We start from the raw sequence: 23,670 nt of genomic DNA, 5'->3' as shown, positions 1-23,670 counted from the left end.
GGGCAGCTCTGAACATACAACTTACAACTAATGAATTCTGTTACAGTTAGTTACAACTACACTCCTCTGACTGCACAATGCTAGAGACCCTCAAAAGCAAAGATCTTTGTATTTTATACTTTGACCATTATATATTAGTGTCTTCAATGTACTGATATATCTGCTGTTCGTTATCACCATGTCTACGGTAAAAATAGTTTTCACATAGTTTCAATGAGGAACTTAAGTTAAAGTCCTTTACTAATGTGAACTTGATATATGATCAACATTTCTAACCTCTACCTCTGTCCTTCAAGCGAAAATTTAATTAACTTAATCGTTTATATAGATGTGAGTAGTCCGAGTTTGTTCTTGAATTGCTAATATTTTTTATTATAGCGCCCAGACGACCATCGTCGAAAATGGAACAGAGAAGAGTATGAACGAATAGCATTGCAAAGGCTTCAGGATGAAATCGCCGAAGAGGATTTGGGAATCCCCAAGCAGCCAGCAGTTAAAAGGGAGTTGCTCAAACAGCGTGACTATAAAGTAGATCTTGAATCAAAACTTGGAAAGAGCGTTGTGATAAACAAAAATACACCGTCTTCACAGACAGGAGGGTACACATTTGCTTCTGAATATCTCGAGTCATGAGTACTTGCGAATAGTTCATTATTGCTGGTAATATTTATTTATTGAACTCTGAATTTCAGATACTATTGCAATGTTTGCGATTGTGTTGTCAAGGATTCTATTAACTTTTTGGACCACATTAATGGCACCAAACGTAAGTTCTTAGCATTGATTCTATGAATGATGACAAGTTTAGAATGCCCTTTGCCGCACAATCCTTGAAGCCATTTGGTTGGTCCATCTTTGACTCTGTGTATGTATTGTAATAACATATGCCACTTTTATTTACAGATCAGCGTAACTTGGGCATGTCCATGAAGATTGAACGGTCAACGTTAGATCAAGTTAAAGCAAGGTTTGCTCACAACAAGAAAAAAATGGAGGAAAAAAAGAAAGACTATGATCTCGAACAACGAGTTAAAGAATTGAAAGAAGAGGTGGTGTAAAATATTCCTCAATTATCACAATTGGTGATATAATGTCATGATGGCTTATTTTATAGGAAGAAAAAATTAAAGAATACAGAAAAGAGAAAAGGAAAGACCGAAAGCGGAGGTTGGAAGAGACTAGCGAAGATGATGCTGGTCCCAGTGATGAAATGGCTGCAGTTATGGGATTTTCGGGATTTGGATCCAAAAAAAAGTGAGAATATCAGATATTTGATATAGATAACTTTGTGTTTAAACTATTCGCTGAAAACAGAGTCACCTGTACTTCAAATCAATTGTAACAGTGTCTCACCTTTCACGCAATTCCTGCGTGCCTCAAAGGCCAGATTTAAGTTTTATTTCATGTTAAGGCTTACATAATACGTGATTTATAATTGCCACCCAACTAATTATTTTAATGATTTCTTAACCAGAATTTTTATGTCGAATATCAGTGTAGTTTTCATTAAATTCGAATATGAATTGCTGAACAATGTTTATTAATTATGGTGTATATACCTTTCACAATGCACCTTGGAGTATGTGTTAAATTTAGTGAGAAAAATATGCGAAATCTGCTTTTTTCAATGAAACCTACTTGAGTGTGCAAATGAATTAAGGATACATAACGTATGAATTAACTGTGCATGAAATCAATAAACAATGATACTCATTGAGTTTCAGCATATTCATCTGATTATACTCATAATAGATAACTGAGAACGATGGTTTGGTTAAAAGCTTTCAAATAGGTACGCTCTATCGTGCTCGCAGGAGTAATCAGAAAATAATATTGTTGAATCTGAAACGGAGATTTTTCCTTCTGGAAATCTACTACGTTTGGTTATCTGTTCGCTATTTGAGTCAAGGCGTTTACGTTTGAGAGACAATATTTTACCATCTGCCATTCCTTCAGATGGCTTACAATCAATTATAATTTCATCTTTTTGATCTAACCATTTCTTTACAAATGCCTGTGTATCATGGGAAGCTTTTTTCAGACTGTTTCCTGAAGTATGTCCCAGTGTATTATTGGTAAAAGCATAACTGACTTTATCATTTTTCAGATATTTATTTTCATAGATGGAAACTTCGTTGTGTTGCTCCTGCAGGAAACAGTTGTTTGTCGGCTCTGTTACACTGTATGGATCTTGCATTTTGTGTGCAATTGCATTGCATAGTTTGAACTGCAAGTTTGGCTTGACTATGGTCTGTCTCCGTTCAATGCAGGGTCTTTCAGCCATACAGGCAGCTTGAGATGTGCAGAACCTCAAGCTTTTACTTCCCATTAACATTGGAAAAGACAATGTATAATCTTGACTCATCATATACTCTGAGGCGGTGGAACTTGGTGAGTTAACGCCATGTTCCGCATAAATGTTTCTCGCTGTAACCCGTTCAAGGCAGTTATTGTTTCCTTGAGACGATCCGACTGTAAAACCTGGATCGAAAGGCGATTCCGACACGTCCATATCTACAGTAGGAGTAAGAAAATTTACCTCGAAGTCATTCAAGTCAGGTATGTGGATTGTGGTAAAGGGACCATCGTCTGTATCTAAAAAGAGGCCCCCAGTTCGACGATCGAAACTACTTCTGTATTTACAATGTATCGGTAGAGTCGACTCTATATCAGTCCATCCTCTGAATATTCGTGGTGGATCCTTAGTCCGATCGATAGCTGCTTTATCATCTTTGGCATATTCTGAAATTTTCGATTGTTGTGATTCATCGATTGGATGATGTACCAAATGATTCTCTTCCGATTGTTTGTTGTTCTTTTGAGGAAATATTTGCAACTCCTCGTTCCATATTTTTATCGAATTGGCATGCGGTACCAAATCAGGTTCACCGTCCGATTTAATGTCTGAGTCAGCATCATTACACGAATGACAGGTACTGTCACTCGGTCTATCTGAAAATGTGTGAAGGACAGAGTAATCCTTATTCTCCACACATTCTTTCTCTGATCGCAATACTTTTTTTGTATCGAGCTGTCCTGATCCAGCTGTGAGAATTTCATGTTTGCTTGTAAATAAGTCATCGTCTTGAAGATATTTTCTGAATCTTAGCTGATGTGATTTTTCAACCATGACGCTGATCAACGACGATGTTATTTTAGCTTATCTGCATGTGGGTGACAGCAGTTGTATCGAAAATTCGAGATGACATTTCTACCAAAATTTCTACTTGTTGATCGTTGAGCTCTAGTTGAGCTCATAGACAACAAGCGCTCCTGCGCGGGAAGTGGCAACATTACGAACCAACAATCGTAGTTGTAAACGCCGGGTGTTACTCGGATGTTCAAACGTGTTTGTTCGGAAACCCAGGTTGTCGAGATCGAGGTACGGTAGAAATTTCTTTCAATTTTCCGCGATGCACATGGTTGCTAGGAGTTGAAAGAACGCGAAAGTGGGGAAGTTTTCATGGGAATTTAAATTGAAGTCGGTATAAAATGAAAGTGTTCGCGGAGCGTGGCGTACGCAGCAGTGTATACGACAATCGCTGTTCAGAGCTCCTCCCTAAAATCGGTCTTCAGCGTTCTTCGAGACAGAATACCGCAAGATGAGACGAGAGAACGTTATAGCGCCGGCATGTACGCGGGCATAGAGACACTTATATCTTTCCCTACGGAACTTGGTGAACATTGCAAGAAGACCGCTTGCCTATCGTTCGTCTCCCTCGCTCCGGTGTTTTCTGCAGTTAAGAACGTCGTCTTACTTCGTCCCCCTATCCGGCCTAACCCCAGGCTCTTCGTTGCCGTAGCATCACTCATTAGCAATCGGCTCTTAACCTAGCCGGGTAGCTCAGACTCCTGCGGACTTCTAGCGCTGGAAGCGATCGTGTGGGATCAAGCAAAGACCAATCCTGCAAGTGCAGTGTCAGTGTATATCCTATACATCGATAAGATCCACCGCATTTCCGCGTGGCACCTGCGAATTTTACCGGTTCTTACGATCGGTTGAATCGACCAATTTTGTCAGTCGGTGTTTTTCATTTAGCGCATATACAGCGCGATCGTAAATGGATATTCGGTTTTAAAAACTGGCATCGATTAATTGAGTTCGAGTCGGATGTCATGTGATGTTTAGCGAGTGATCGTCGTGTGTTTAAACAAAAGACTACAGTTCCGGTAAATTAGAACCCCATCCGAGTGGATGTGGAAAACGCGCTACAGTGTTCCGTAGTAATATAAATTTACATCATCGAAAGGTTCGCATCCCCGAATAGCGTCGTGTTTACACGTTTTTACGATGATTTATACGATCCAGTCGTCGAACGTGGGATTCAATCTAGCGTGAAATATCGCGAATGTAACAATTCAATTATACGTCGCGCGTGTTAGCTGACCGATCCGTCATTGTTGTCACTATTTTGTTTTCTATCAAACAAATTTGACTTGGATAGGAAGTGACTTCGGGAATGGACGTCCCCTAACTGTTCCTCGATACTTTTATTTTGTTCAAAGTACGTCTCATCGATCAACAAACAGAAAACAACGACTACCGTTCACCGAAACTCTGACTCTTGATTCTGAACGTAATAGTGCGGAATGCCACGGACGACTCTTAAGCCGATTGCGGAATCCAATGCATCGAAAACGAGTAAGTAAATCCTAATTACAAACACGTGTATCGCCGAACGAGTGATCCACGCCGATATAATAAGTTGCGAAATCAAATACGACAACGTTATTAGTCACGAACGTATCGCCGAGGCAAACGGACGTCCCGCGGTCCAATTTCAAATCCAATCGAATTCGTATCGTTCGCTTCTCTCCCGACAATCCACGCAAAAAGGGGGCCGGGCGGTATTCTCTGATTAACTTGACGTGGAAACACGATAAACCTATTAGAGTTGATGGCAAAATAAACGTTCACCCCGCCCGTCTCTGTCCCAGAGAGTTTACCTAGGATTAACGTGTAAATATGTATACACACATTGTTCGTTCGCGTCGCATACTCGCGAGTCCTTTGGTACACGCACGAGGCTCATTAGTCGGACATCCACGTCCATTCCTTACAGACACGGACGCTCGACAAATGTTCAACGTCTAACTTTTTCTTCAGCGCACGAGCTTGTCACGTATATAATAAGGTAAAGAAATCTCGTAACGGTATAAAATCCAGACGTTGCATACGTGTCCAGACTTTGCTTTGCACATTTTGCACTTTGCTTTCTCGATCAATCCTTTTTCACGTGTACTCACGTGTACTCTATAGTCGTTCCGTCAAAGTTGCACACGACGATGAAAAAGTAACGATAATCGGCAAAGGTCGGTTGTGGCGATAAAAAGTTGTGCGTGAAATTCCATGTGGGACGATTAATAGTTCCGCTCGGCGTACATTAACCTGGATCGCGGTGACGGAGAATTCGGACGGCCGATGTCACTAGTTCCGACAACCCGTACAATAAGACAGGTTGGACATACTACAGGTAGAACGCGATATAACGCATGCCCCGAATCAGCGGAAGTCTCGTCAACCGCGGCGTGTGATCGTCGTGAAGGAGGATAATGAAAAAGAAGTCGTAAGAAAGAAGCGAACTTACGAGGCGTAGATGCATATAAATGCCTTTGAAGTTTCTTCCTATCATTCGATCGCTGGGCGTATAATCCAATCCCCGCGGGTCGATCGGTTCTCCGAACAGCTGCGCAGCGTTATCCTCTGCACCGGGAGCGAGTCCTCTTCGAGATGCTCGCCTCGTTATGATCGGTATTGCGTCCCATGATGCAATCTCGCCGCTTCCTCGTGCACCCCATTTGGTTCTGATCCAGCCTTGGTGGAAAATTCTTCTTTTCGTGCGTACGTACGTACCTACCTCTATAGCTGCGGTACGTGGGTCGTGATGCCTGAACGTATGTTCGGCGCACGGGATAGGCACCGTATCGTTTTACCGATATCCCAACCGACGAGCGTACCTCGCCGTATGTATTATATCCTTACGCGTATAGTTTGCCATTCCATCGGGTGCGAGAACCGGTGAGAGAGCTTTCTACTTTCCAAGTTGGGGTTCGACGAGTTTTTACCGATTTTTACGATCCATCCGAAGCGGCGTGTGAAAAGACGACGTAGTACGATGTTGACGAATTGATCCGAATCCATGGCGCAAATACGTCGCGACGTCTTCGCAGCCTCTCTCACCTACAATATGTACACCGCACTTGTATATCTGGATAGATGACAGGTATATGCTGCATGAATTGAATAAACATCGCTGTGACGAATTATCGAAGGTGCGATCTGTACTCAGCCGTGTACTGTAGCTGGCCGCTGTGCGCTCTTTTATATGCGATCGCTGAGGGAAATGTACATGAATTTTAATAGCGAACCCGCGTCCGCAGCAGACGCGAGACGAATCCTTAACGCGACGAGCTCTCCGCTTCGACGTTGTGTGAAATTGACGGATGAGCGGCGGATTCCGTTCAAGGTATACGTCCGCGCAGACTTGTCGTGTTTCTCGCACGCGGCATCGGCTTATATTACTATGCTATAATATCTGAAGCGATGCATATCGAAACAAGAAAATTATCGCGCCTGTACGCGGATGCGTGCGATATGTTGCATCGAATGCACGGTGCCCCGAATCGGAACGTTGCCTGTAATTACTGGCTATTGAAATACACGAATGGAACGTGAATCGCGGGAGCGCTGTCGCGATCGATCCCCGTCGAAGACGGGATGCGGATCCAGGCGATACCCGCGGTACATCATGGGTGGCCGTACACTGCAAATTTGGTCGAGCTGGGAGCGAACGTTGTCGCGACGACGTTTGAGATGTGAGTTTCCACGTCGCGTTTTTCTCTAATTGTACGAAACGAAAGAAGACATCGGGAAGAGCGAACTGGTTCGAACCGTTATCGCACACGCGTAATATCTCGTGCCACAAGGTACGTACGTATAGTTACGGAGGATGGATTCACTCCGACAGGAGATAATCGATATCTGTGTTACAGGTGTACCTGTATGTATAGGTACGGGCATAGGCACAGGCAAAAGCTCAGGCACAGGCACATGCGCGTCTAGGTCCAGCTCTAGGACTGCGTCTAGGTCTACATCGGGTATGCAACGTCGACTGCGCGCTACGATACGGTGCAACGACGACGAACGTGTTGCGGGTGGTAATTTTTCGCCGTACGCAACGCGCAATTACAAGTCGCGGCTAACAATGAGTATAGATGTTTTACAACGGCGAGAGTGCAGCGACCGCTGCGGAATACCCGCTTCGATCACCCGCTCGCACGCGTCTTCTCCGACACGAAACGGCGACTGTTTTGGCTGCAAAGTATTCGTCGAACTGCACCGCCGGTAGAAATTACGTATCCTTGACTCTCCGGTTCACCGAACGCTCGTATATTTATATCTCACATCTGCGTCGGTGAGTTCCTTCTCGAGCCGGTTTTCCTAAATAGTTGACGGTATACACGTTCGGCACACTTTCCGGGCCAGATTATCACGTTCCGCGACACAGAGGAACACGTATGCGGTGGAGCTAACGCGTACGTATCCAGGAGATATTAGGTACATACGTACGTACGTACGACGTACGTCGTGTACGAATGCCGCGACGAATGCGCTGCGCAACTTGATCCGCGGCTGCATGTAAACTGGTCTTCCAGTCTACGTACGATACGATGCGAAGGCTACGGAGTTATTAGCTTTCGATCTGCCGATTTGCTTCGAATCGTTGACCACCCGAAACCCCGTTGAAATAGGAATACGTACAAACGCGTCGATTCGATTCATCGTAGAGATATATTGGCGCGACAGCCGATAGAGGGTAACCGTTGACCGTCGGCGTCGATTTGATCACGCCCAATCGATGGCACCTACGTCGCGCATACGGATCAGCGGCTTCTCCTCGACTCTTGCTTCGTTTATCGTACATCGTTTCGTGCAATGTTCGTACGATACGTCTACGTTCATTTACAGTTCGTCTTCGTCCGCGCGAAACACGATACATACGTATACCGGTCGACGATCGAAGAAGCTGGCGATTCGTACGATGCTCGATCCTGACGTCCACCGACCCTCGCGAGAGTCCGAAAGACATCGCCGAAAGGATGAAATTAGTTCCTGCGTACACGTCGCAGGTATTCGCGATGCGGTAGCATACCACCGCGTCCCGCGAGGAATTTATACTGTAATTGCCGGGCGCGCGCGTCGTCGTTTTGCGCGCTCCCGGTTCACCGCCGAGCTCAGCGATCGGCACCATCCAGTCCCGCTCAACTCGTAATCCGCGGTTAAAAAGCACGCGAACGGATATTCGCGGACGTTATCGAACGCGTGTACCACACGCGTAAAACACCCGCCGCGTTCATCCTTCGAATCGAGTTTGTCGTTCGCTTTGTAAAAGGTTGCACGCGAATTGCGATGCGACATCGTGCGAGGCCTGCAGTTGATATCGGTTTTCGAACGGAGGAACGCGCGTCGCATTTGCCGACCGCACGACTACGAGCGCGAATCGTTACGCATCCGCTGTCGGGGTCGAGGACATAAACCCGCGAGAAGGCGACCCCGTCCAATCGAGTTTCCGCAAATAATACAACGCGATCTCGGTGTACGATTCGTACAGCGGTATATCGTCGTAATATAGCGATATCGATCGTCGCGCAATATGTCGCGGCGATTCGTTCGTTACAACCGTGAAACAACGGCTAAATTTTAATTACAGCACCCCGTCGTTACTCCGGTAGATTTACGTAGCGTACCTCGAGACGTACGTATACACGTACAGTATACATGTAATAGCTTTTATTGTACTCGTTGATTTATCGCTCGTGATCCGTGAGCGCGCATCAACGACACGGACACCGCGCGGTGTACGTAGCGCGGTACCGATCGACGAGATCGCGTCACTATTTTCCATCGATCGAAATTCGCACAACAACATATGTATCTGTATCATTGCAACGAGTCGTCGAGTCTTCTTCGCGTTGTTGACACCGCGTACCCTTGACGGTGTTTACCCGCGGGTCACCGGGCGCCGCGCCGTTACGACGGAGCTGGATTCTCTTCACGTCGGATACAAAACCTGATTCTCTCGTACGTACGAGTTGTCGCGACAACTTCGGGGGTGTTTTGTCGCCAATTAGTAGTTTTATCGGTCGGCGACATCTCCGTCTACGATTAACTCTGTCGTACTATCATTTACTACACCGACGAGGCATCGCTATCTTAGAAGCGAGTCGATGAAATTCAACTACCGCCATTGAATTGCCGTGGTGATCGATCGATCGATCGACGGAAACGACCGGTCCTCGTAGTATCGTTTGGATTTCTGACTAGCGACGTCCATTTCTTCGCTTCCCCATTTCACCGGCAACGCGTGATTTTCCACCTCTTTTACATTCCTCCGGATATACTCCGCTGTGCGTACCCCAACCGGAAAAATCCACCTGTCGTACTTGCTTTTCGTTCACCTGTTGTTGCTCGACGTCGCGATCTTCTACCGGAATGTTCGCGTGAAACGTGTCCGGCTAACCCCGGGTCGCAATTAGACAGACGAAGGAGGAGATGGGTTGGAAAAAGTCGAGGGAACGTCGCGTTCCGTTCCCTCGATGGGAAACAGATGTTTGTCGTAGAGCTTACAACGCATAATCGTGGGCTCTGCCGAGTCACAATTCTCTCGCGGAGAGAGATAAATGAGGGAACCCGTCGAATCCCCTGGGCGCATTACATCGTAAAAGTAACGGAGACGCGAGAGATCGTACGCATACTTATGAAGTACGCCACGCGAAGTACCTGTATGACCGGAAGCCGTTCGCTTTTACACGGTTCCAGGCGTCACGCAGACGGGGGCGATTGATGAAGCGGTGCATTGAATTTTTGAATTACCCATTATACGCCGCGAATGTCGCGCACGATGACATACCGCGCCTATAAATCCGACGATTTCAGATCCGCCGCGTAATTCCGCGCTTATAAAATTGAAATCACCGGTGTACGCGTTACACGTTGTATCGCCTCGGGGACGAAGAGAATTGCGATCGATTGCACGCCGTCCTTTTCTTGCCGGCGGAATCTGTCGCGTGACGACTTCCATTTCTCCAATAACAGGCTGTATTGTTAGCTATGAATGGCCGGGCATCGGTCACGTCGAGTCAACGAAAATGCCGTGTTTCGTTACAGAGCCGTTTGCCTCACGGCGTCTATCTCCGTACTCGTGTATTATACGTCCGACTTGGGTAAACACGATAAAGGATCGCCCGCACTGTGCATAAACTCTGTAACATTACGACGACGGTGGTGGTACGGTGGTATCCTCACTTTATTCCTTCTTTTTCTGCGCTTCGTCATTCATTATTTTCTTCCATTTTAACGGTCGTCTCATTTATGCTTCAGCTGCAAAATGCGCAGGCACGTGAAATCGAACGGATGGTCCGATATCGCGGTTAATTTGTCGCATGATAATTCGAATGCGAGAATCGAATATTCAAATAACTTGGCACGGTCTCTTCGGAACGGAATGAGAATAACGCGTCAAATGTATCGGGTGGTCGTCAGTCTTCGTCAATTCCGCCGTGCCGCGATGATTCATGACGACGCTGCTTCCGAATATGATACCCGCTGCTTGTATCGCGGCGCGATTCGAGGTAAACGTTCGACGCGCGTACCCTGGAACGAAGACAATGAATTTTAAAATGTCGACCCGGGACCAGGGAAGGCTTGGCGTCGAAAGAATGTGAAACGCGCGAGTTAGTTACCCTTGTCACGGGTGAGCTAGATCCATACCATCGACCCGTAACCACCTCCAACCGCGCACGTCGGACGCACGGCTTGCGCGAAAAGGTTTCCCACGTCATTTACTATTTGTGGATCATCGGCTTTGGTTCGAAAAGCAGCGCGCGGGTCCTGTACGTACCTCGCAATTCACAATTGGTCGGAAGCCGGAGTTCGTATTGTTCGGAAAAATTAACCAGCCGCGCCCGTCCCGCGACGATACCGGGCGGTTTTGCTCCATTTTGTATCGCCCGCCGCCGATTGTCGTTACAGCGGTCGTTTCGCGGGTCGAAATACTCGCGACAATTTGTCACGGGGGATATTCGTCGGTGGTTCGCCGACGTTGGAAGAGGTGCACGACGAATTCGACAGACCTGACACCGATACGTGGAGAAATCCGGCGCGGTCGGTTCACCCCGACTCTGAGACATGTCCGGATCGAACGAAACGTGACTTCCTGTTACGCAGCCGATCCATCGTCGACCAATTTGGAAGCAGAGCGGGAAATATGGTGGCCGAACTAGCCGGCATTTCTGCGGAGAACGCGGAGCAGAAAACTCGTGCCGAGTCCAGCACCGGAAGACCGAGACCGAGGTGGATCCAAACGGCGACTCGCGAACCCGTCTACAGCGTTCTGGATAGCAATTACTCGGACAGCGGGACGATTCTCAACGATAACGTGGTGGTGATCAGTGCGGTAATCAGCGGCGAAGTTAACAGAAAAGTTATATCCGACGTAACGAGCGTCCGTCAAAAGGAATCACCCTACGTTTGGCTACCGACAGAAACGGCGGGGTCGTCGGGCGACCCGTCGAACGTAGCCGAAGAGGAAGACCCGATCTACAGCGTGGTCAGGAAACCGCGAAAAATACGGCAAAGGGAATCTTCGGAGACGTCCGAGCGTCGGCTAGAACTCGACAAGTGGCTACATTCCGCCTCGCGGCTCACCGGACCGAGGTCCGACCTCACCGAGGAGCTGAATTTTTTGGTAAAAGATAGAGCGATGTACGCGGCAAACGGCGATCAAACATTTGACTCGAGTCGGCGGGGAGGCGGCGTACGAGGACCCCCCGCGGGACTTAGCCGAGGAGTCGTAGGACTCGTTGGCCCGTACCGGGTCTACCCCGACCCGAACGAACGCAGGGAATACATTCTGAGGGAAGAGGAACTCGTAGAAGAAATCGTCGACTCGGCGAGCGAAGTTGCGCCCGGAGAGAACGCGACGATCGTACCGAACGAGCCCAATCGTCGAAGGGCAAAATGGAGAATCAGGGAGGACGACGAAGAGACGCTCGTGCCGGAACCTCTCGATCCAGAGGCGTGGAACGATTCTCGAGGCGAAGAACCGGTCGAAGGTCCCGACGGAGAATCCGATGATCTCGGATGGAAGGATGAGGGGAATTCGAGACCACCGTCCGCCGGGAGAGAGAACCGGAGAGTTCGCGAGGGCGATTCATTCGGTGACGAGGCGTCGATGATTCTTCCGGGAAAACGGGAACGAGCCGTCGATGTTCCGGATGGCGCGTCGACCGCGTCGACGACGGACAACGGTGAGGTTGCAATAATCGTTGTTGACACGTTACGCGAGTCCAGCGGCGGATCCATCGAACGAGCCAGGCCTTCGGAAGCGATAGCGCGCGCGGCCGATCGTCGATCATACGGATTCATTCCGCTGCCGCGGCTACCGTTTCTATACCCGCGTATGCGCCTCGATTGATAATCATTGATTGCCGCGCGAGTTGAGCTGACGCGTAATTATATACCTGTAGAACGCGCACGCTCGTCGTCGGGGTCAAACGTGAGTTTCGCCGAACGACGGCGAATTTCCATCGCGTCCCACCTAGGAGGGGAGAAGCGACAGAGGGAGAGAGAGCGAATATTCACCCTCGCGAAGAGGTGATCATTCGCTTCGTCCGATCGCGAGGACCACGGTCCTCCCTTTATATCGTATTCGAAGATATAGTTGGTTCGAAACTAGATCCTCCGGTAGATCGTCGGCGAAACATTTTTGGCATCGCTCGATTCAACGGGGAAGCCTGTAGGTGCGGCGGACGACCCGCACGCCCTGCGAAAATCGTGAATGCAATATTCGGCAATTCGATTGAGCTACCGAGTGAATCGTAGCTACCGTACACGGTTTAGGCAAAGCGAGAAACGCGGAATTAATGATAAAGTCGAGGCTGAGCGAAGACCGTTAAACGGAAGAAAGTATTTTGGCAATGGTCTGTGAGCATGTAGGCCGCTGCGATGAAACGTGGTGGATAGCCACGGAAAGATCCACCTTTGCCGCCGCGGAACACACGATATACATATATGTATACGTATAATGTATGTATACCGTAGCGTAGCCGATGATCGGGATAAGATCCGCGGCAACGAAACGTCGCCATGCGAGTCTCTCGATCGCCGATCTTGACCTACCTCTGCGTGCGCGAATCGGTCTTGTTGTGGGTCAAGACCGGTCCCACTGCGGTTTCGCAAAACTGTTGGGAGTCCATCTCCTGAATCCCGGTCCGAGTAGCAATTGCTGAAAAATGGAAATGAGGCTAACCGGTGATCCACCACCACCACCACCACCGCCGCCGTATCGTAGGCAGCAGCTGAGACTGTAATCTTTTCGAATACCTACCCAGTTGACTTTGCAACGACTCGACGACTCGGTCGGCATTCGAATCATCTGCGTGGATAGTTTCGAATCGCGGGCGTTAGCCGGGCGCAGTGCAACAGATGAAATATAATTCGAGCTTCGGAAACGGAGAATTTGTCAAGTGCGGGATATCGAGTCTCACGGTACAATCGTAACCGATTCAGGTCTTGAAGCGAATCTATTATCTCGTCACCCGGAGACCTCGTTCTGAAACAATTACTTTACGCCCGGTGTCTATACGGTATGTCTTTCATACTTGACGTTGGATCGCAAGTGCAGAGACCGCGATATCTTCGAGAGAGGCAGTTCGTTCCATTTCATATATGGGGCATTCCACGTCAAACGGGTCGCTTTGTCCAAAATATTTGTTAAACTTGGTAAAAATTTTGCTGGGTCTTCTACGGTATTCGCTCCTATTTTAATCTCGAGAATCCGAATCTGAAAGTTGTATTGATCTATCGATGAAATTGATCGACTTAATCGCCAATTTCTCACTTTTCGGAGCAGAAAAATTGAGATATCTTGAAGGGAAAAATTCGTAGCTCAATTTGACCAACGGATTCGTGTACCCGAGGTCAAAATACATAAGAAAAGTGTCATACGATCGATTTTAAAGAATAAAAAATTTTGGCCAAATTTTGAGATTTTTTCAAGGGGTACCCCTTTGGATTTTTTCAATTTTTGACCAAAAATTTTTATTTTTTAAAATTGATCGTATGGCACTTTTCTTATGTATTTTGACCTCGGGAACACGAATCCGTTGGTCAAATTGAGCTACGATTTTTTCCCTTCGAGATATCCTCAAATTTATGCCAAAAAATGCGAAAAAATGGGGATAACTCGGTCATTTTTGAAGATGGATCAATTTTTCTCTTGAATTCGGATTCCTGAGCTGAAATTACATTAAGGTAGACTAAAAAATCAATTTTTTATTTTTGACCCCAAAAAGCTGGAAATTGGCGATAACTCGGTCAATTTTAGAGATAGGTCAATTTTTCTTTCAGATTTGAATTTCTGAGGTAAAAATACGTCAGAAAAGTGTAATACAATCGATTTTTAAACTACTTTACTTTTGGCCGAAAAATCGATTTTTTCTTCGGTTCTTCAAGAGTAATCTCAGGTATATACAGCTCAGGAATCCAAATCTGAAAGCCAAAATCATCTACTCATGCAATCGATCGAGTAATCATTAATTATTCGCTGTTGGGGGGAGAAAAATTATAAGACATATCGAGTGGTTTTAGTCGTAGACCCACTTTGGTTCGTTGCAATCCATCTATGGGTCGAAATATTCGAATTTCTCAAGTCACCAGCAAACCCGAGCTTTGCTGGAGTCAGGTAGTCAGAGCAGCGTAGCGCTTTGTTGTGGGTCGTCACCTTCGGGGCTGAGCAGAGGTGACGCCTCAAAACAAACCACGCGCCCGTGGCTACCTGATTCCAGCTGAGCTTGGGCTCCCTCGTAAAACAAGAAATTCGAATATTTCGACCCATAGATGGATTGCGACGAACCAAAGTGGGTCCACGACTAAACCCGATGGATGTGTCTTATAATTTTTCTGCTCCCAACAGCGAATAATTGATGATTACTCGATCGATTGCATGAGTAGATGATTTTTGCTTTCAGATTTGGATTTCGGAGCTGATTATACGTGAGATTACTCTTAAAAAACCAAGAAAAAAAATTCGATTTTTGAGCAAAAAATAAATCATTGTTTCAATTGGGTTTAATGTGCCATTCTTACCAATTTTGATCTCAGGAATCCGAATCTGAAAGCTAAATTATTCTATCTATAAAATTGTGCTAGTGATCGTCAATTTATCGTTCTGAAATGTGAAAATCAAAGTTATCTGATGAGATTCATGTTTCAAACTTGATTTAATCGACGTATTCGTGTGACTTTGGCAAAAATAGGTAGGAAATGCGTTCTGAAATTATTTGAACAACTTGACGTCTTGCCCCCGCAAAAAAACGCCAAGCCTATAGCCCAAGACTTCTCAAAATTGGGGCTAAAATTTAATATTTACTTTTTATCGAGTTCCCTATGGTACTTCCATGTATGTTCATGTTAATTAATAGTTGAGAAAGAATACGTAATTCTAGCAATTATTTCTCCAGTCCACCGGGGCAGATATATTGAAAATAGCGGAAACGTCGGAATTCGCAAACAATACGTCGAGACAGTTTCATCAAGTTTAAAAAATATTGTGGAAAAAGTGGTCCGTTTGACTCGGATGCCCCACAGGAATAGCTACGTGGATGGTACGGAAATGTTGGCAGCTGCGTTATACTTATGAGTATACACACATCGCGATGTGTGGAAAGGAGCTCCTTTACGGTGGTGGATTGATTTATACTCTTGATACCAGTTTGACGCAACAAGTGCACGACGAGAGTCTTTAGCAGCCTCGATACCCTCGCGTTTAACGTAACGTAATATCAAGGTGCATTGTCGACGGGTTATCGCGTCTGGACGGATGCGCTTAAATTATTAACGATTTTTCGAATTGTACGCGATGAAATTGACCGCTATACGATTTCTGTTCAGAATACCCTTCGCTGTATCGTCTGCAGAAATCCAGGCTCTTCAAAATTTTATATCGACAGTGCACGGCTATCGTCGGCACCTTATCTTGCGAAAGAAAGAAAGTAAGAAAGAAATATAAAGTAGATCACATCGACACTTTTACATCGAAAATTTGACCACGGCGAGACGCCAAGCCTCTGCTTATGGATTCACAGTCGACAGTCTCTACGAACCAGGTAAAAAATAGAGACAACATTTTGAAGATCACATTTTAATCCCGATTAGATTTTCCGGCTTCCCCGATACCGTTCTTTGGGTAGGTACGTAGGCACGGTGTAAGGCTGTCTATAAAAACGTCGAGCCACAACCTCCGTTAATTGATCGGAGTCCCTGGATTGGTCTTCAATATATCGGAGCGATAAAGCGTCGAATAGTAGCACCGAGTCGATATACCCCTGCACGAGACGAGTCGTATATATTTCGTTCTTTGATAATTGTTCTTGTTCATATCTAGTACACGATGTGTATGTTCATCGATCACTTTCAACTTTTAACTATGTTCCGCAGGTAGTATTATTATCCGGCAGCTTCGAGTCAGCCTCAGGATCGTCTCGTCGTTCGCTCGCGATCGAGTAGAAGATCCGAAGAGAGATTGAGGACCGCGGCGCCGCATTTATTCTCACGTGACTCGGCATACGAACGTAACGTACGCACGCGAACATAGGTGTACCGTTGTCGGTTGGCCGATGGACACCGTACGGGAATAAAAATGAAAAACAATCATCGGCGATCGCATACATTTCTCAATGGGAAACACCTTATTCATTTTCCCCCGTCTCTCGATGCGCGCTCTTCTTCACAACAATAACTCACGTTCGTACGCATTTGTATCAGGTACGGTAACATCCTATTTCTCTGAGCACTTTCCCGCAACGCACGCGATCGGCTGTACCGTACATCTCGCGCTCAGGATGTCAGGTGTGTAAAATAATGCGCATTTTCACTTTTATCACGTGCGTCGTGGATCGAGTCGGTGAGACTTTGATCTCTGCGAAAGTCCAGGATATTATTTGATCGTTGATCGCTACGGACCCATAGCGATTTCGAAAACGCCGAATCATATGGAAATAATTGACGTAGTTTGTTGATTTTCATGAAAAACTCCCGTACGATTGTTCACCGTAGAGTACATAGCCGGGTATATGTATGTATGTATGTATGTATGTATGTATGTATATAAGTTACCGGCTCGATTGCCATTAAGTGCGCGGGCCGATGGACGTAGTTTCTTTAACCGTTAGGTACACGAGTATAATTTGTCCAAGTTGGTCGTATACGTACGAGTACACCTGTACACGTATACCTGTAGCTGTAGCGAAGAGAAGCGGACAATAATAACGTAATTTCTAAGCACCGAATGTAGGCGCCCGTTCATCGTGAAACGTATAAGAAAGACTTTTCTGTAACGTATACAAGCTGATACCGTTCCGCGGTCTGGTATACCGTACTACACCCGTGCATACTACACCGTATATTATACGCGTATACGGCGAATTAGGATAGCGGGAATTTTAAGCATCGCAGGTGCCGTAACACACTTTGTTCGCTTCCAGACATGTTTGTAGCTATAATTGTGAGGTATTCCAACTCCGTGAGCCGATCGGGGTGATGCCAGGTCTATCCGAAAGTCATCTTCTCCGAACGACCGCTGCTTGCCGTTGGAAATTCCCAAGAAATCAAATTCGGGGCCCCGGGAGGTCCGATACACGTTGTGCGTTACGAGGAGCGATCGCTGTTGCCTCGTGCTCGGCTGGGAAACTGAAATGCCTGGACGTCCGCGCCGGCGGCACGCGCCGATTGGATTCCTATTTTAATGGATATTTTTCATTCGTTTGTCCGTTTATTTCAGTGATCAATGAACACCAGGACAAGGATAGTCTGAACGAAACGGGCAGTACGGCGGGGGGCGCCGTGGAGGGTCACCCGAGTGGAAGTCCTTCGGGAGGCAGCGGCGGAATCAGGGACGGCGTGCCGCTGTCCGGCTCATCGTCCACTTCTCCGCCCCCTCGGTCGTTGGTATCGCGAATTCTCGCACGTGCTCGTTCGCCCCACGACCTCTTGGAACACTCGGAACCATTGTAAGTTGAATCGTATCGCATCTGCGGTTCTCATTTTAGATTTTATTCGTAAGAAATTCGCGGCTCTCGGTTACGCGTCGACCCTTCGAGATCCAACGACGCCTGCACTTGGGTATTACAAGGTGGTACGCGGTATTTTTCGATTTTCCATTTTTCGATTTTCGATTTTTCAATTTTTCAATTTTTCAATTTTTCTATTTTTCTATTTTTCTATATTATGCACAGGTATGTTATACATAGATATAACCGTGTTCGAGGCAAATTTTATCGTCCGAGAGTCGAACGCGCGTTGCGAAGAGGTGATTCCTCCGGAGCACTGACCATCGGAGTTGACCGTTTACGTCGTTCCGGATACTTGGCTTCTTATATCGCAGCTTCGATACGGCTTACACTTACATGTATACTTATACGTAGACGCGATTCTACCTGCGGATACACCGTCGTCGCTTTATACGATAGTTTTCTCCGTTTCCTCTCCAAGATGCGGCAACCTGTACGCGCGAGTGATACATTCGGCTATCACCGCGGACTGCGGCGATTATACCTACATTACAATACAATTGATCGAATGCACGAATTACCAAACACGCTGCGATCGTATGTCGTATGGAACATTTGTTGCGATTCCGTCCAAACGGCGAATCCGTCCTCTCGGGGATCGATTCAGTTTGCAAGATGCGCAATTACTGTTTGTCAAATTTCACTAACTGGGTCATACTCTTTATGTTCCAGCTCGCAATTATGGGTGGTTTTATCGAATCTTTACGGAAAATTGGTAGTGGTTGTTATGCTGGCTCTTTGTCTCGCCGAAGTAATGGATACGCCGGTACCTCTGCACAGTCTCCAGGTGAGTTATATTTCGAAAAAGTTTTCCATCTCCAGTCCGAAGATTTGACTGGGCAAGCGGTGGTTGCAATAATTGCACTTGGTAATATCGAACATGCCTTTATCATAGATATATTGAACTTTATTATAATAATTGTTTTCATATAAGTGTTTATACAAAAATTCCACTTACAAAACCTACGGACGGAATAGATCGCAACGATATGCACTCAGCGTATACCGATTACGTGTATAAAATTTGAATATATTAAGTAGTACAACAAAAATTGTCGTATTATCTATTGTATACGTACACTTGGTATACATATACGTTACAGTGATAATATCATTTCTCTGATCTTGGATCATAAATTAGATAAATAGCCATTTGTCATCGATAAAGACATACATATGTATAATAGATAATCTATATCGCTGCTTAGTAGTTGGACGGACGGACGAATGATAACTCTGAGATAGTATCAACGGTAAAAAAAGCTTACATCTAATTCTAAACCTGCGGGAATATCCGATTATAATGAAGTCGGGTAAACGGGTTACGGACCGACACTCGACCGCTATATCAAAAGGCTCATTGAGGCGACGATAACTGTCCCCGCGGCTAGAGCTGATATTTGTACCTTTGGTGCGGAGTTACATGAATCTTCGGAACAGTAACATTCCTCCCAATAAACACCATTTTCGTAAACTCCCCAATTGCAAACACCGGTTACACCGGTGCTAGCTACGGAAGCACATCGGCGAATCACCTGGCGCCACCTTCCATCCCCTGAAAGTAAAATAAGTAGTAGTTTTTCGATAACCAATCGATTGTATTGATATTTTTGAGAGTCGACTTACAAATGAATCCTCTCGGAGACTGCTGTGTTAATTTGACGCAGAATGAACCGGGCATGTGAGATTCTTCGCTGTTACATTCTATGGCAATGTTTCGCTCTTTGTCAAACTTTTTGTATGCTCCGCAGAGGTCTTCACCCTTGTTGTCTTGGTCCGAGCTACATTGGTAACATCGGACAGCCGAGGTGCCTGAAACAAAAATCTGATTCTTGAAACTGATAAGCGTACTCGTTGAAATTGAAGCGTCACGTCGAGATGACCGGACCTTCTCGGTTGATCTTTTAATTCAGACGATTGTTATAATATCATCTTTCATTCTGAGGAATTGGTACGTCTAAAATCATTATTGTCATCCACACGCAATGACATTCAGACTTGACATCAAATAACATGTCGTAACAAACTACATTCCGACTGCAGCATCGTTTGTTGGCCGATTCATCGACAGATACAAGTTTAGCGCCAAGTCCGGAATGCAATGGCGTGCACGAGCGAATCACGTGATACAAAATGCCCGCTGCTGGTAGATATATCAACCAACTCACACGCCTAGGTTATGTGCACTCGTCAACAAACTGGAAACCGTAATTTTCTGTTCTATTTACTTTAACGTTGCAACACTATCGGAGAATTATTTCTGAAAAATATTCAGACGTAACGAAATTTCAATTTCGAGGTTACAATTCGGATCAAAATGCCGATTGTGACCTTCGGACTTCATTCGTCGTTTATTGACATTCGCGGTAAGGTCCAATTGATCCCGCGTCCACGCAACAATCGGATCTTTCAAAACCTTTTCGACTCACCCCTCACCGCCAAAATCACCACCGTGCATATCGCTAATAATTTCGCGGGCACTGCCATTTCTTTCGTATTTTCAAGTGGATTTAATTACACAGACTACGCTAGAAACGCATGATTAACGCCTCGACTGACCAGACGCTCGAAAAACTCTGTCCCCTGTCAAATGATATCAACTCTACCGACTCTCTGAGAACACGACAGCTCGAAAGTAAACCGAAACATGCACCGTGACCGCGAGTATACCGAGAGCATACCACCACACTGTGGTATCGACGTGACGTCATCGGATGGGCGTTGACGCCCGTACGCAACTTTCGCGTCTCGGACCTTCGGGCTTACGCACGATGTATGTATGTATGTACGTGTGTATGTACGTACCGATGGATGTACCGATGTATCCTTGTAATATGTATCCTTATACATATATACATTACATCAATCGTTGACGTGTAAACTTGTTCCACGGGGCTTGGGGGTATTTATCACCCCGAGTTTACACGTTGCGAGGGTTCATATTCCTTGGGGCGTATTCGTTTGTGTACAGTAGCATGCGGTTATTGGTAAAAAAAAAAACGTACATCAATACATTTTGAACGAGTAAGTGCCGTTGAATTGCTCCTTTCTCATTATGCAGGGCAGCCAGCCGGTGATGTCTTGGTCAAAACGTTTAGGGTCATCCATAGTCGGAGTTACATTTAACGGTTCATCTGCGTTTCAATGTACGTATGTACGTATGTACGTACGTAGTGTAACGTACTTGTACGGAACGGTAACTTTTTTGTAAAATCCGGCATTCGTAAAAGTGGAACGTGCGCCGCAATAAAATAAAAGTATACCGTATACCGTACTGCGTTCGGCATCTAGAAATCGGCAATTTACGTTCAATGTATCTATGTTACTGCACGATACGATGTATCGTAAATCGATCATTTTAATTGATACCTGCGAATCATACCGCGTCTCTTATACGCACGTCCATGTATGCCCTACTATTTAAATCTTTTACGTTCACTGAAACTCAGGGTCCGTATAGGGGCGATAGTAATTGCATTTCTAAGTAAATTATACGTATCGGAAGATGAGCACCCGAGAAGAAATCTAGTTCAGGTCACGGCCGATCTATGACCCCGTCCGATTTCTCGATTCACCATCAGTTATGAGTAACGAAGTAAATTTCTTTCCAGGGTGTATTTCTGATGTACCTCTACGTCGGGAGCATCGCAGTTATCATCGGTATTTATTTATGGGTCCTCGTGGACAGCTGCAGCAGCATGAGCGGTGGTTCGAACGGGGTCGAAGATGCCGAACTCGGAGGTGCTTCTCTCACAAGATTTGGTTCGTTAAAACGAGCACACATCTCTCGGACTAGGACTGCCCCGACTAGTTTTTACATCCGGGTCGGAGCTCTGCGTAAGTTTCGGTAAAAAGCTCTGGAGCAGAAGTGGTTCGGAACTGGCAAAAATCATGATTTTTATCGTCACAGTTTTTGGTCTTGCAACGCTAGTTTTTAACGGACTAGAAATGGCGATGCACTCGATGATGCAGGGGGACAAATGTTACAACGAGATCGTCTTCGTGCATCCGGTTCTTCACGGGCTCTTCACATTCCTGCAGATGCACTTTCTCTTCGTAAACTCTCAAGTTATCGTAGAACGATTCGGACTTGTAGCTAGATTTGGATTTACTCATTTGGCCGCGACAAATGTTGCAGTTTGGGCGAGGCTCGTTATATGGGACTCTGCCCAAGAGTGGACGTATCTCGTCCATCTGGCCCAGCAGGGACCTGATGACGTGACGTCGCCCTTGCATCTTCGTGGTTTTCCCGAGTCAATCACTCGACACGTTCGCGATTTGATCGGTAAGCGATTTTGTTTTGCGCGTTTTTATTGTAAATTGTCCTCGTATTCATTTGCATTTTCTTTCACGACAGGTGAGCCTGTACCGAGTAATGCCATATTCAATCCGTATCAACCGATATCCGATCAACAGATTTCCCAGGTGGTTGAGCTTCACGACTGTCTCAATACAAACACCCTGGGTCGTCTCTGGACCTCTAGTGTGCCGTTCCTCTATCCATTTATAGTGCAGTTCAGGTGAGAAATATGAATAACAAACATTCCACTTCCTAGTAACAGCAGATACCTTGTCGCGATGGATATACACATGTGTGCGTAGGTGTATTTATACCATGTATATCTATACTGTATAGTATTTTGTGTCAATTTCAGTCTGATCGCCGCAGCTGTTACCTACGTGATGGGTCAAAATGTTGGTCGCAATCGTTTGTCGCACAAGCACAAGTTCCATGTAACTAAAGACCTGTCCGTCGATACCAGGATAGGATGCGATGGATCGAGCAAGGGTCTCTTTTTGGGTATACTCTGCATGGTAGCGGGTATCGTTGTAATAATAATCTTTCTCGTAGTCAAAGATGACGAAAATTTCCCTACGGAAACTTTATCTTGGCTCACCTGTGGCACTCCTATTGGAATACTGGCATTAAGTGGACTAATGACCGCTAGTGGACTCGTTCAGGTCAGACAAATGTCCGTCGTTACCAGAGCTCCGGCTACTCTGGATGGGCTCCTATCGAATGTATCTTTGTTCGGGGTTCAGCTGTATTCTGTGTTTACCTCGGTTGTGGCTGCCTGTTCATTGGCAACAATGGATGACAAGTCTGAGAATTTTAGAGCAAGATACATCGTGCTACTGGTCGTCTCTGTCCTACAACTGGTTCAGTGTTGTGCCCAAAGTACGTTGATCGCCGAGGCTTCCAAGAGATCTTGTATAACCAGAATCCAAATGATAGCCAAGCCTGCGAGACAGGTCATCACTTTTCTGCTCTTCAGCAACGCCGTTCTCTGGGCATTTGATACCGTCGTCACACAGAGCTGGCTGTCGCAAGAACTACAGCTCAGATTTTTTGGAGTACTCGCATGGGGGGTGATTTCTAGGATCGGACTGCCTCTTCTAGTGTTTTACAGATTTCACAGTTGCGTCCTCCTCCTTGAGGCGTGGAGTAAATGCTACAGAATGCCGCGGGGCGAACATCCGCTCAACTGACAGCGTAGGATCACTAACAGTGTCCCTTACAACGGGTTAGTCATGCATTGT

The 23,670-nt window shown here is 46.0% G+C and overlaps 4 protein-coding genes across 6 annotated transcripts; 2 read left to right on the top strand and 2 right to left on the bottom strand.

Moving 5' to 3' along the window:
* Nucleotides 1–30: 30 nt before the first annotated feature.
* On the top strand, nt 31–1,531 carry LOC105694142 (zinc finger matrin-type protein 2). Its single transcript, XM_012414530.2, has 5 exons — nt 31–187; nt 379–599; nt 693–766; nt 904–1,049; nt 1,115–1,531. The coding sequence occupies exons 1-5, from the start codon at nt 179–181 to the stop codon at nt 1,256–1,258; spliced, it is 594 nt and encodes a 197-aa protein (XP_012269953.1). The 5' UTR covers nt 31–178; the 3' UTR covers nt 1,259–1,531.
* On the bottom strand, nt 1,333–8,756 carry LOC125500984. Of its 3 annotated transcripts, none has more exons than XM_048655411.1 (3): nt 8,003–8,756; nt 5,589–6,181; nt 1,333–3,970 (listed from the first exon to the last, which is right to left on the bottom strand). In XM_048655411.1, exon 3 carries the CDS (start codon nt 3,128–3,130, stop codon nt 1,775–1,777), a length of 1,356 nt encoding a protein of 451 aa, XP_048511368.1. In that variant the 5' UTR covers nt 3,131–3,970; nt 5,589–6,181; nt 8,003–8,756; the 3' UTR covers nt 1,333–1,774. The 3 variants fall into 3 exon arrangements, with proteins under 3 accessions (XP_048511368.1, XP_048511369.1, XP_048511367.1); XM_048655412.1 differs by lacking the exon at nt 8,003–8,756 and adding an exon at nt 7,000–7,986; XM_048655410.1 differs by lacking the exon at nt 8,003–8,756 and having other exon boundaries at nt 1,333–3,905; nt 5,589–7,000.
* A 64-nt stretch (nt 8,757–8,820) lies between these two features.
* Nucleotides 8,821–23,654, top strand: LOC105694137 (proton channel OtopLc-like). Its single transcript, XM_048655399.1, has 7 exons — nt 8,821–12,309; nt 17,841–18,069; nt 18,802–18,916; nt 21,741–21,966; nt 22,040–22,414; nt 22,487–22,649; nt 22,785–23,654. Exons 1-7 carry the CDS (start codon nt 11,268–11,270, stop codon nt 23,617–23,619), a joined length of 2,985 nt encoding a protein of 994 aa, XP_048511356.1. The 5' UTR covers nt 8,821–11,267; the 3' UTR covers nt 23,620–23,654.
* On the bottom strand, nt 19,015–20,826 carry LOC105694143. Its single transcript, XM_012414531.3, has 3 exons — nt 20,559–20,826; nt 19,756–19,941; nt 19,015–19,684 (listed from the first exon to the last, which is right to left on the bottom strand). Exons 1-3 carry the CDS (start codon nt 20,614–20,616, stop codon nt 19,473–19,475), a joined length of 456 nt encoding a protein of 151 aa, XP_012269954.2. The 5' UTR covers nt 20,617–20,826; the 3' UTR covers nt 19,015–19,472.
* Nucleotides 23,655–23,670: the final 16 nt, after the last annotated feature.

This window comes from Athalia rosae, chromosome 5, assembly GCF_917208135.1.
Source record: "Athalia rosae chromosome 5, iyAthRosa1.1, whole genome shotgun sequence".
In the NCBI taxonomy this organism is placed as follows: Eukaryota; Metazoa; Arthropoda; class Insecta; order Hymenoptera; family Athaliidae; genus Athalia; species Athalia rosae.
The sequence above is the reverse complement of the archived record's forward strand: the minus strand, read 5'-3'. Positions and strand labels throughout refer to the sequence as shown.

Bases quoted from the DNA above. Each gene is read 5' to 3' on its own strand.
- LOC105694142 (XM_012414530.2), top strand. The intron at 600-692 runs GTACACATTTGC...TCTGAATTTCAG, and splicing joins CCGTCTTCACAGACAGGAGG to ATACTATTGCAATGTTTGCG. The intron at 1,050-1,114 runs GTGGTGTAAAAT...CTTATTTTATAG, and splicing joins TTAAAGAATTGAAAGAAGAG to GAAGAAAAAATTAAAGAATA.
- LOC125500984 (XM_048655411.1), bottom strand. From the start codon at position 3,130: ATGGTTGAAAAATCACATCAGCTAAGATTCAGAAAATATCTTCAAGAC.
- LOC105694137 (XM_048655399.1), top strand. From the start codon at position 11,268: ATGGTGGCCGAACTAGCCGGCATTTCTGCGGAGAACGCGGAGCAGAAA. The intron at 18,070-18,801 runs GTAAGTTGAATC...TTTATGTTCCAG, and splicing joins TTGGAACACTCGGAACCATT to CTCGCAATTATGGGTGGTTT. The intron at 21,967-22,039 runs GTAAGTTTCGGT...TTATCGTCACAG, and splicing joins CATCCGGGTCGGAGCTCTGC to TTTTTGGTCTTGCAACGCTA.
- LOC105694143 (XM_012414531.3), bottom strand. From the start codon at position 20,616: ATGGCAGTGCCCGCGAAATTATTAGCGATATGCACGGTGGTGATTTTG. The intron at 19,942-20,558 runs GTGAGTCGAAAA...TTTTTGTTTCAG, and splicing joins GGTGATTTTGGCGGTGAGGG to GCACCTCGGCTGTCCGATGT. The intron at 19,685-19,755 runs GTAAGTCGACTC...TTTTACTTTCAG, and splicing joins GTCTCCGAGAGGATTCATTT to GGGATGGAAGGTGGCGCCAG.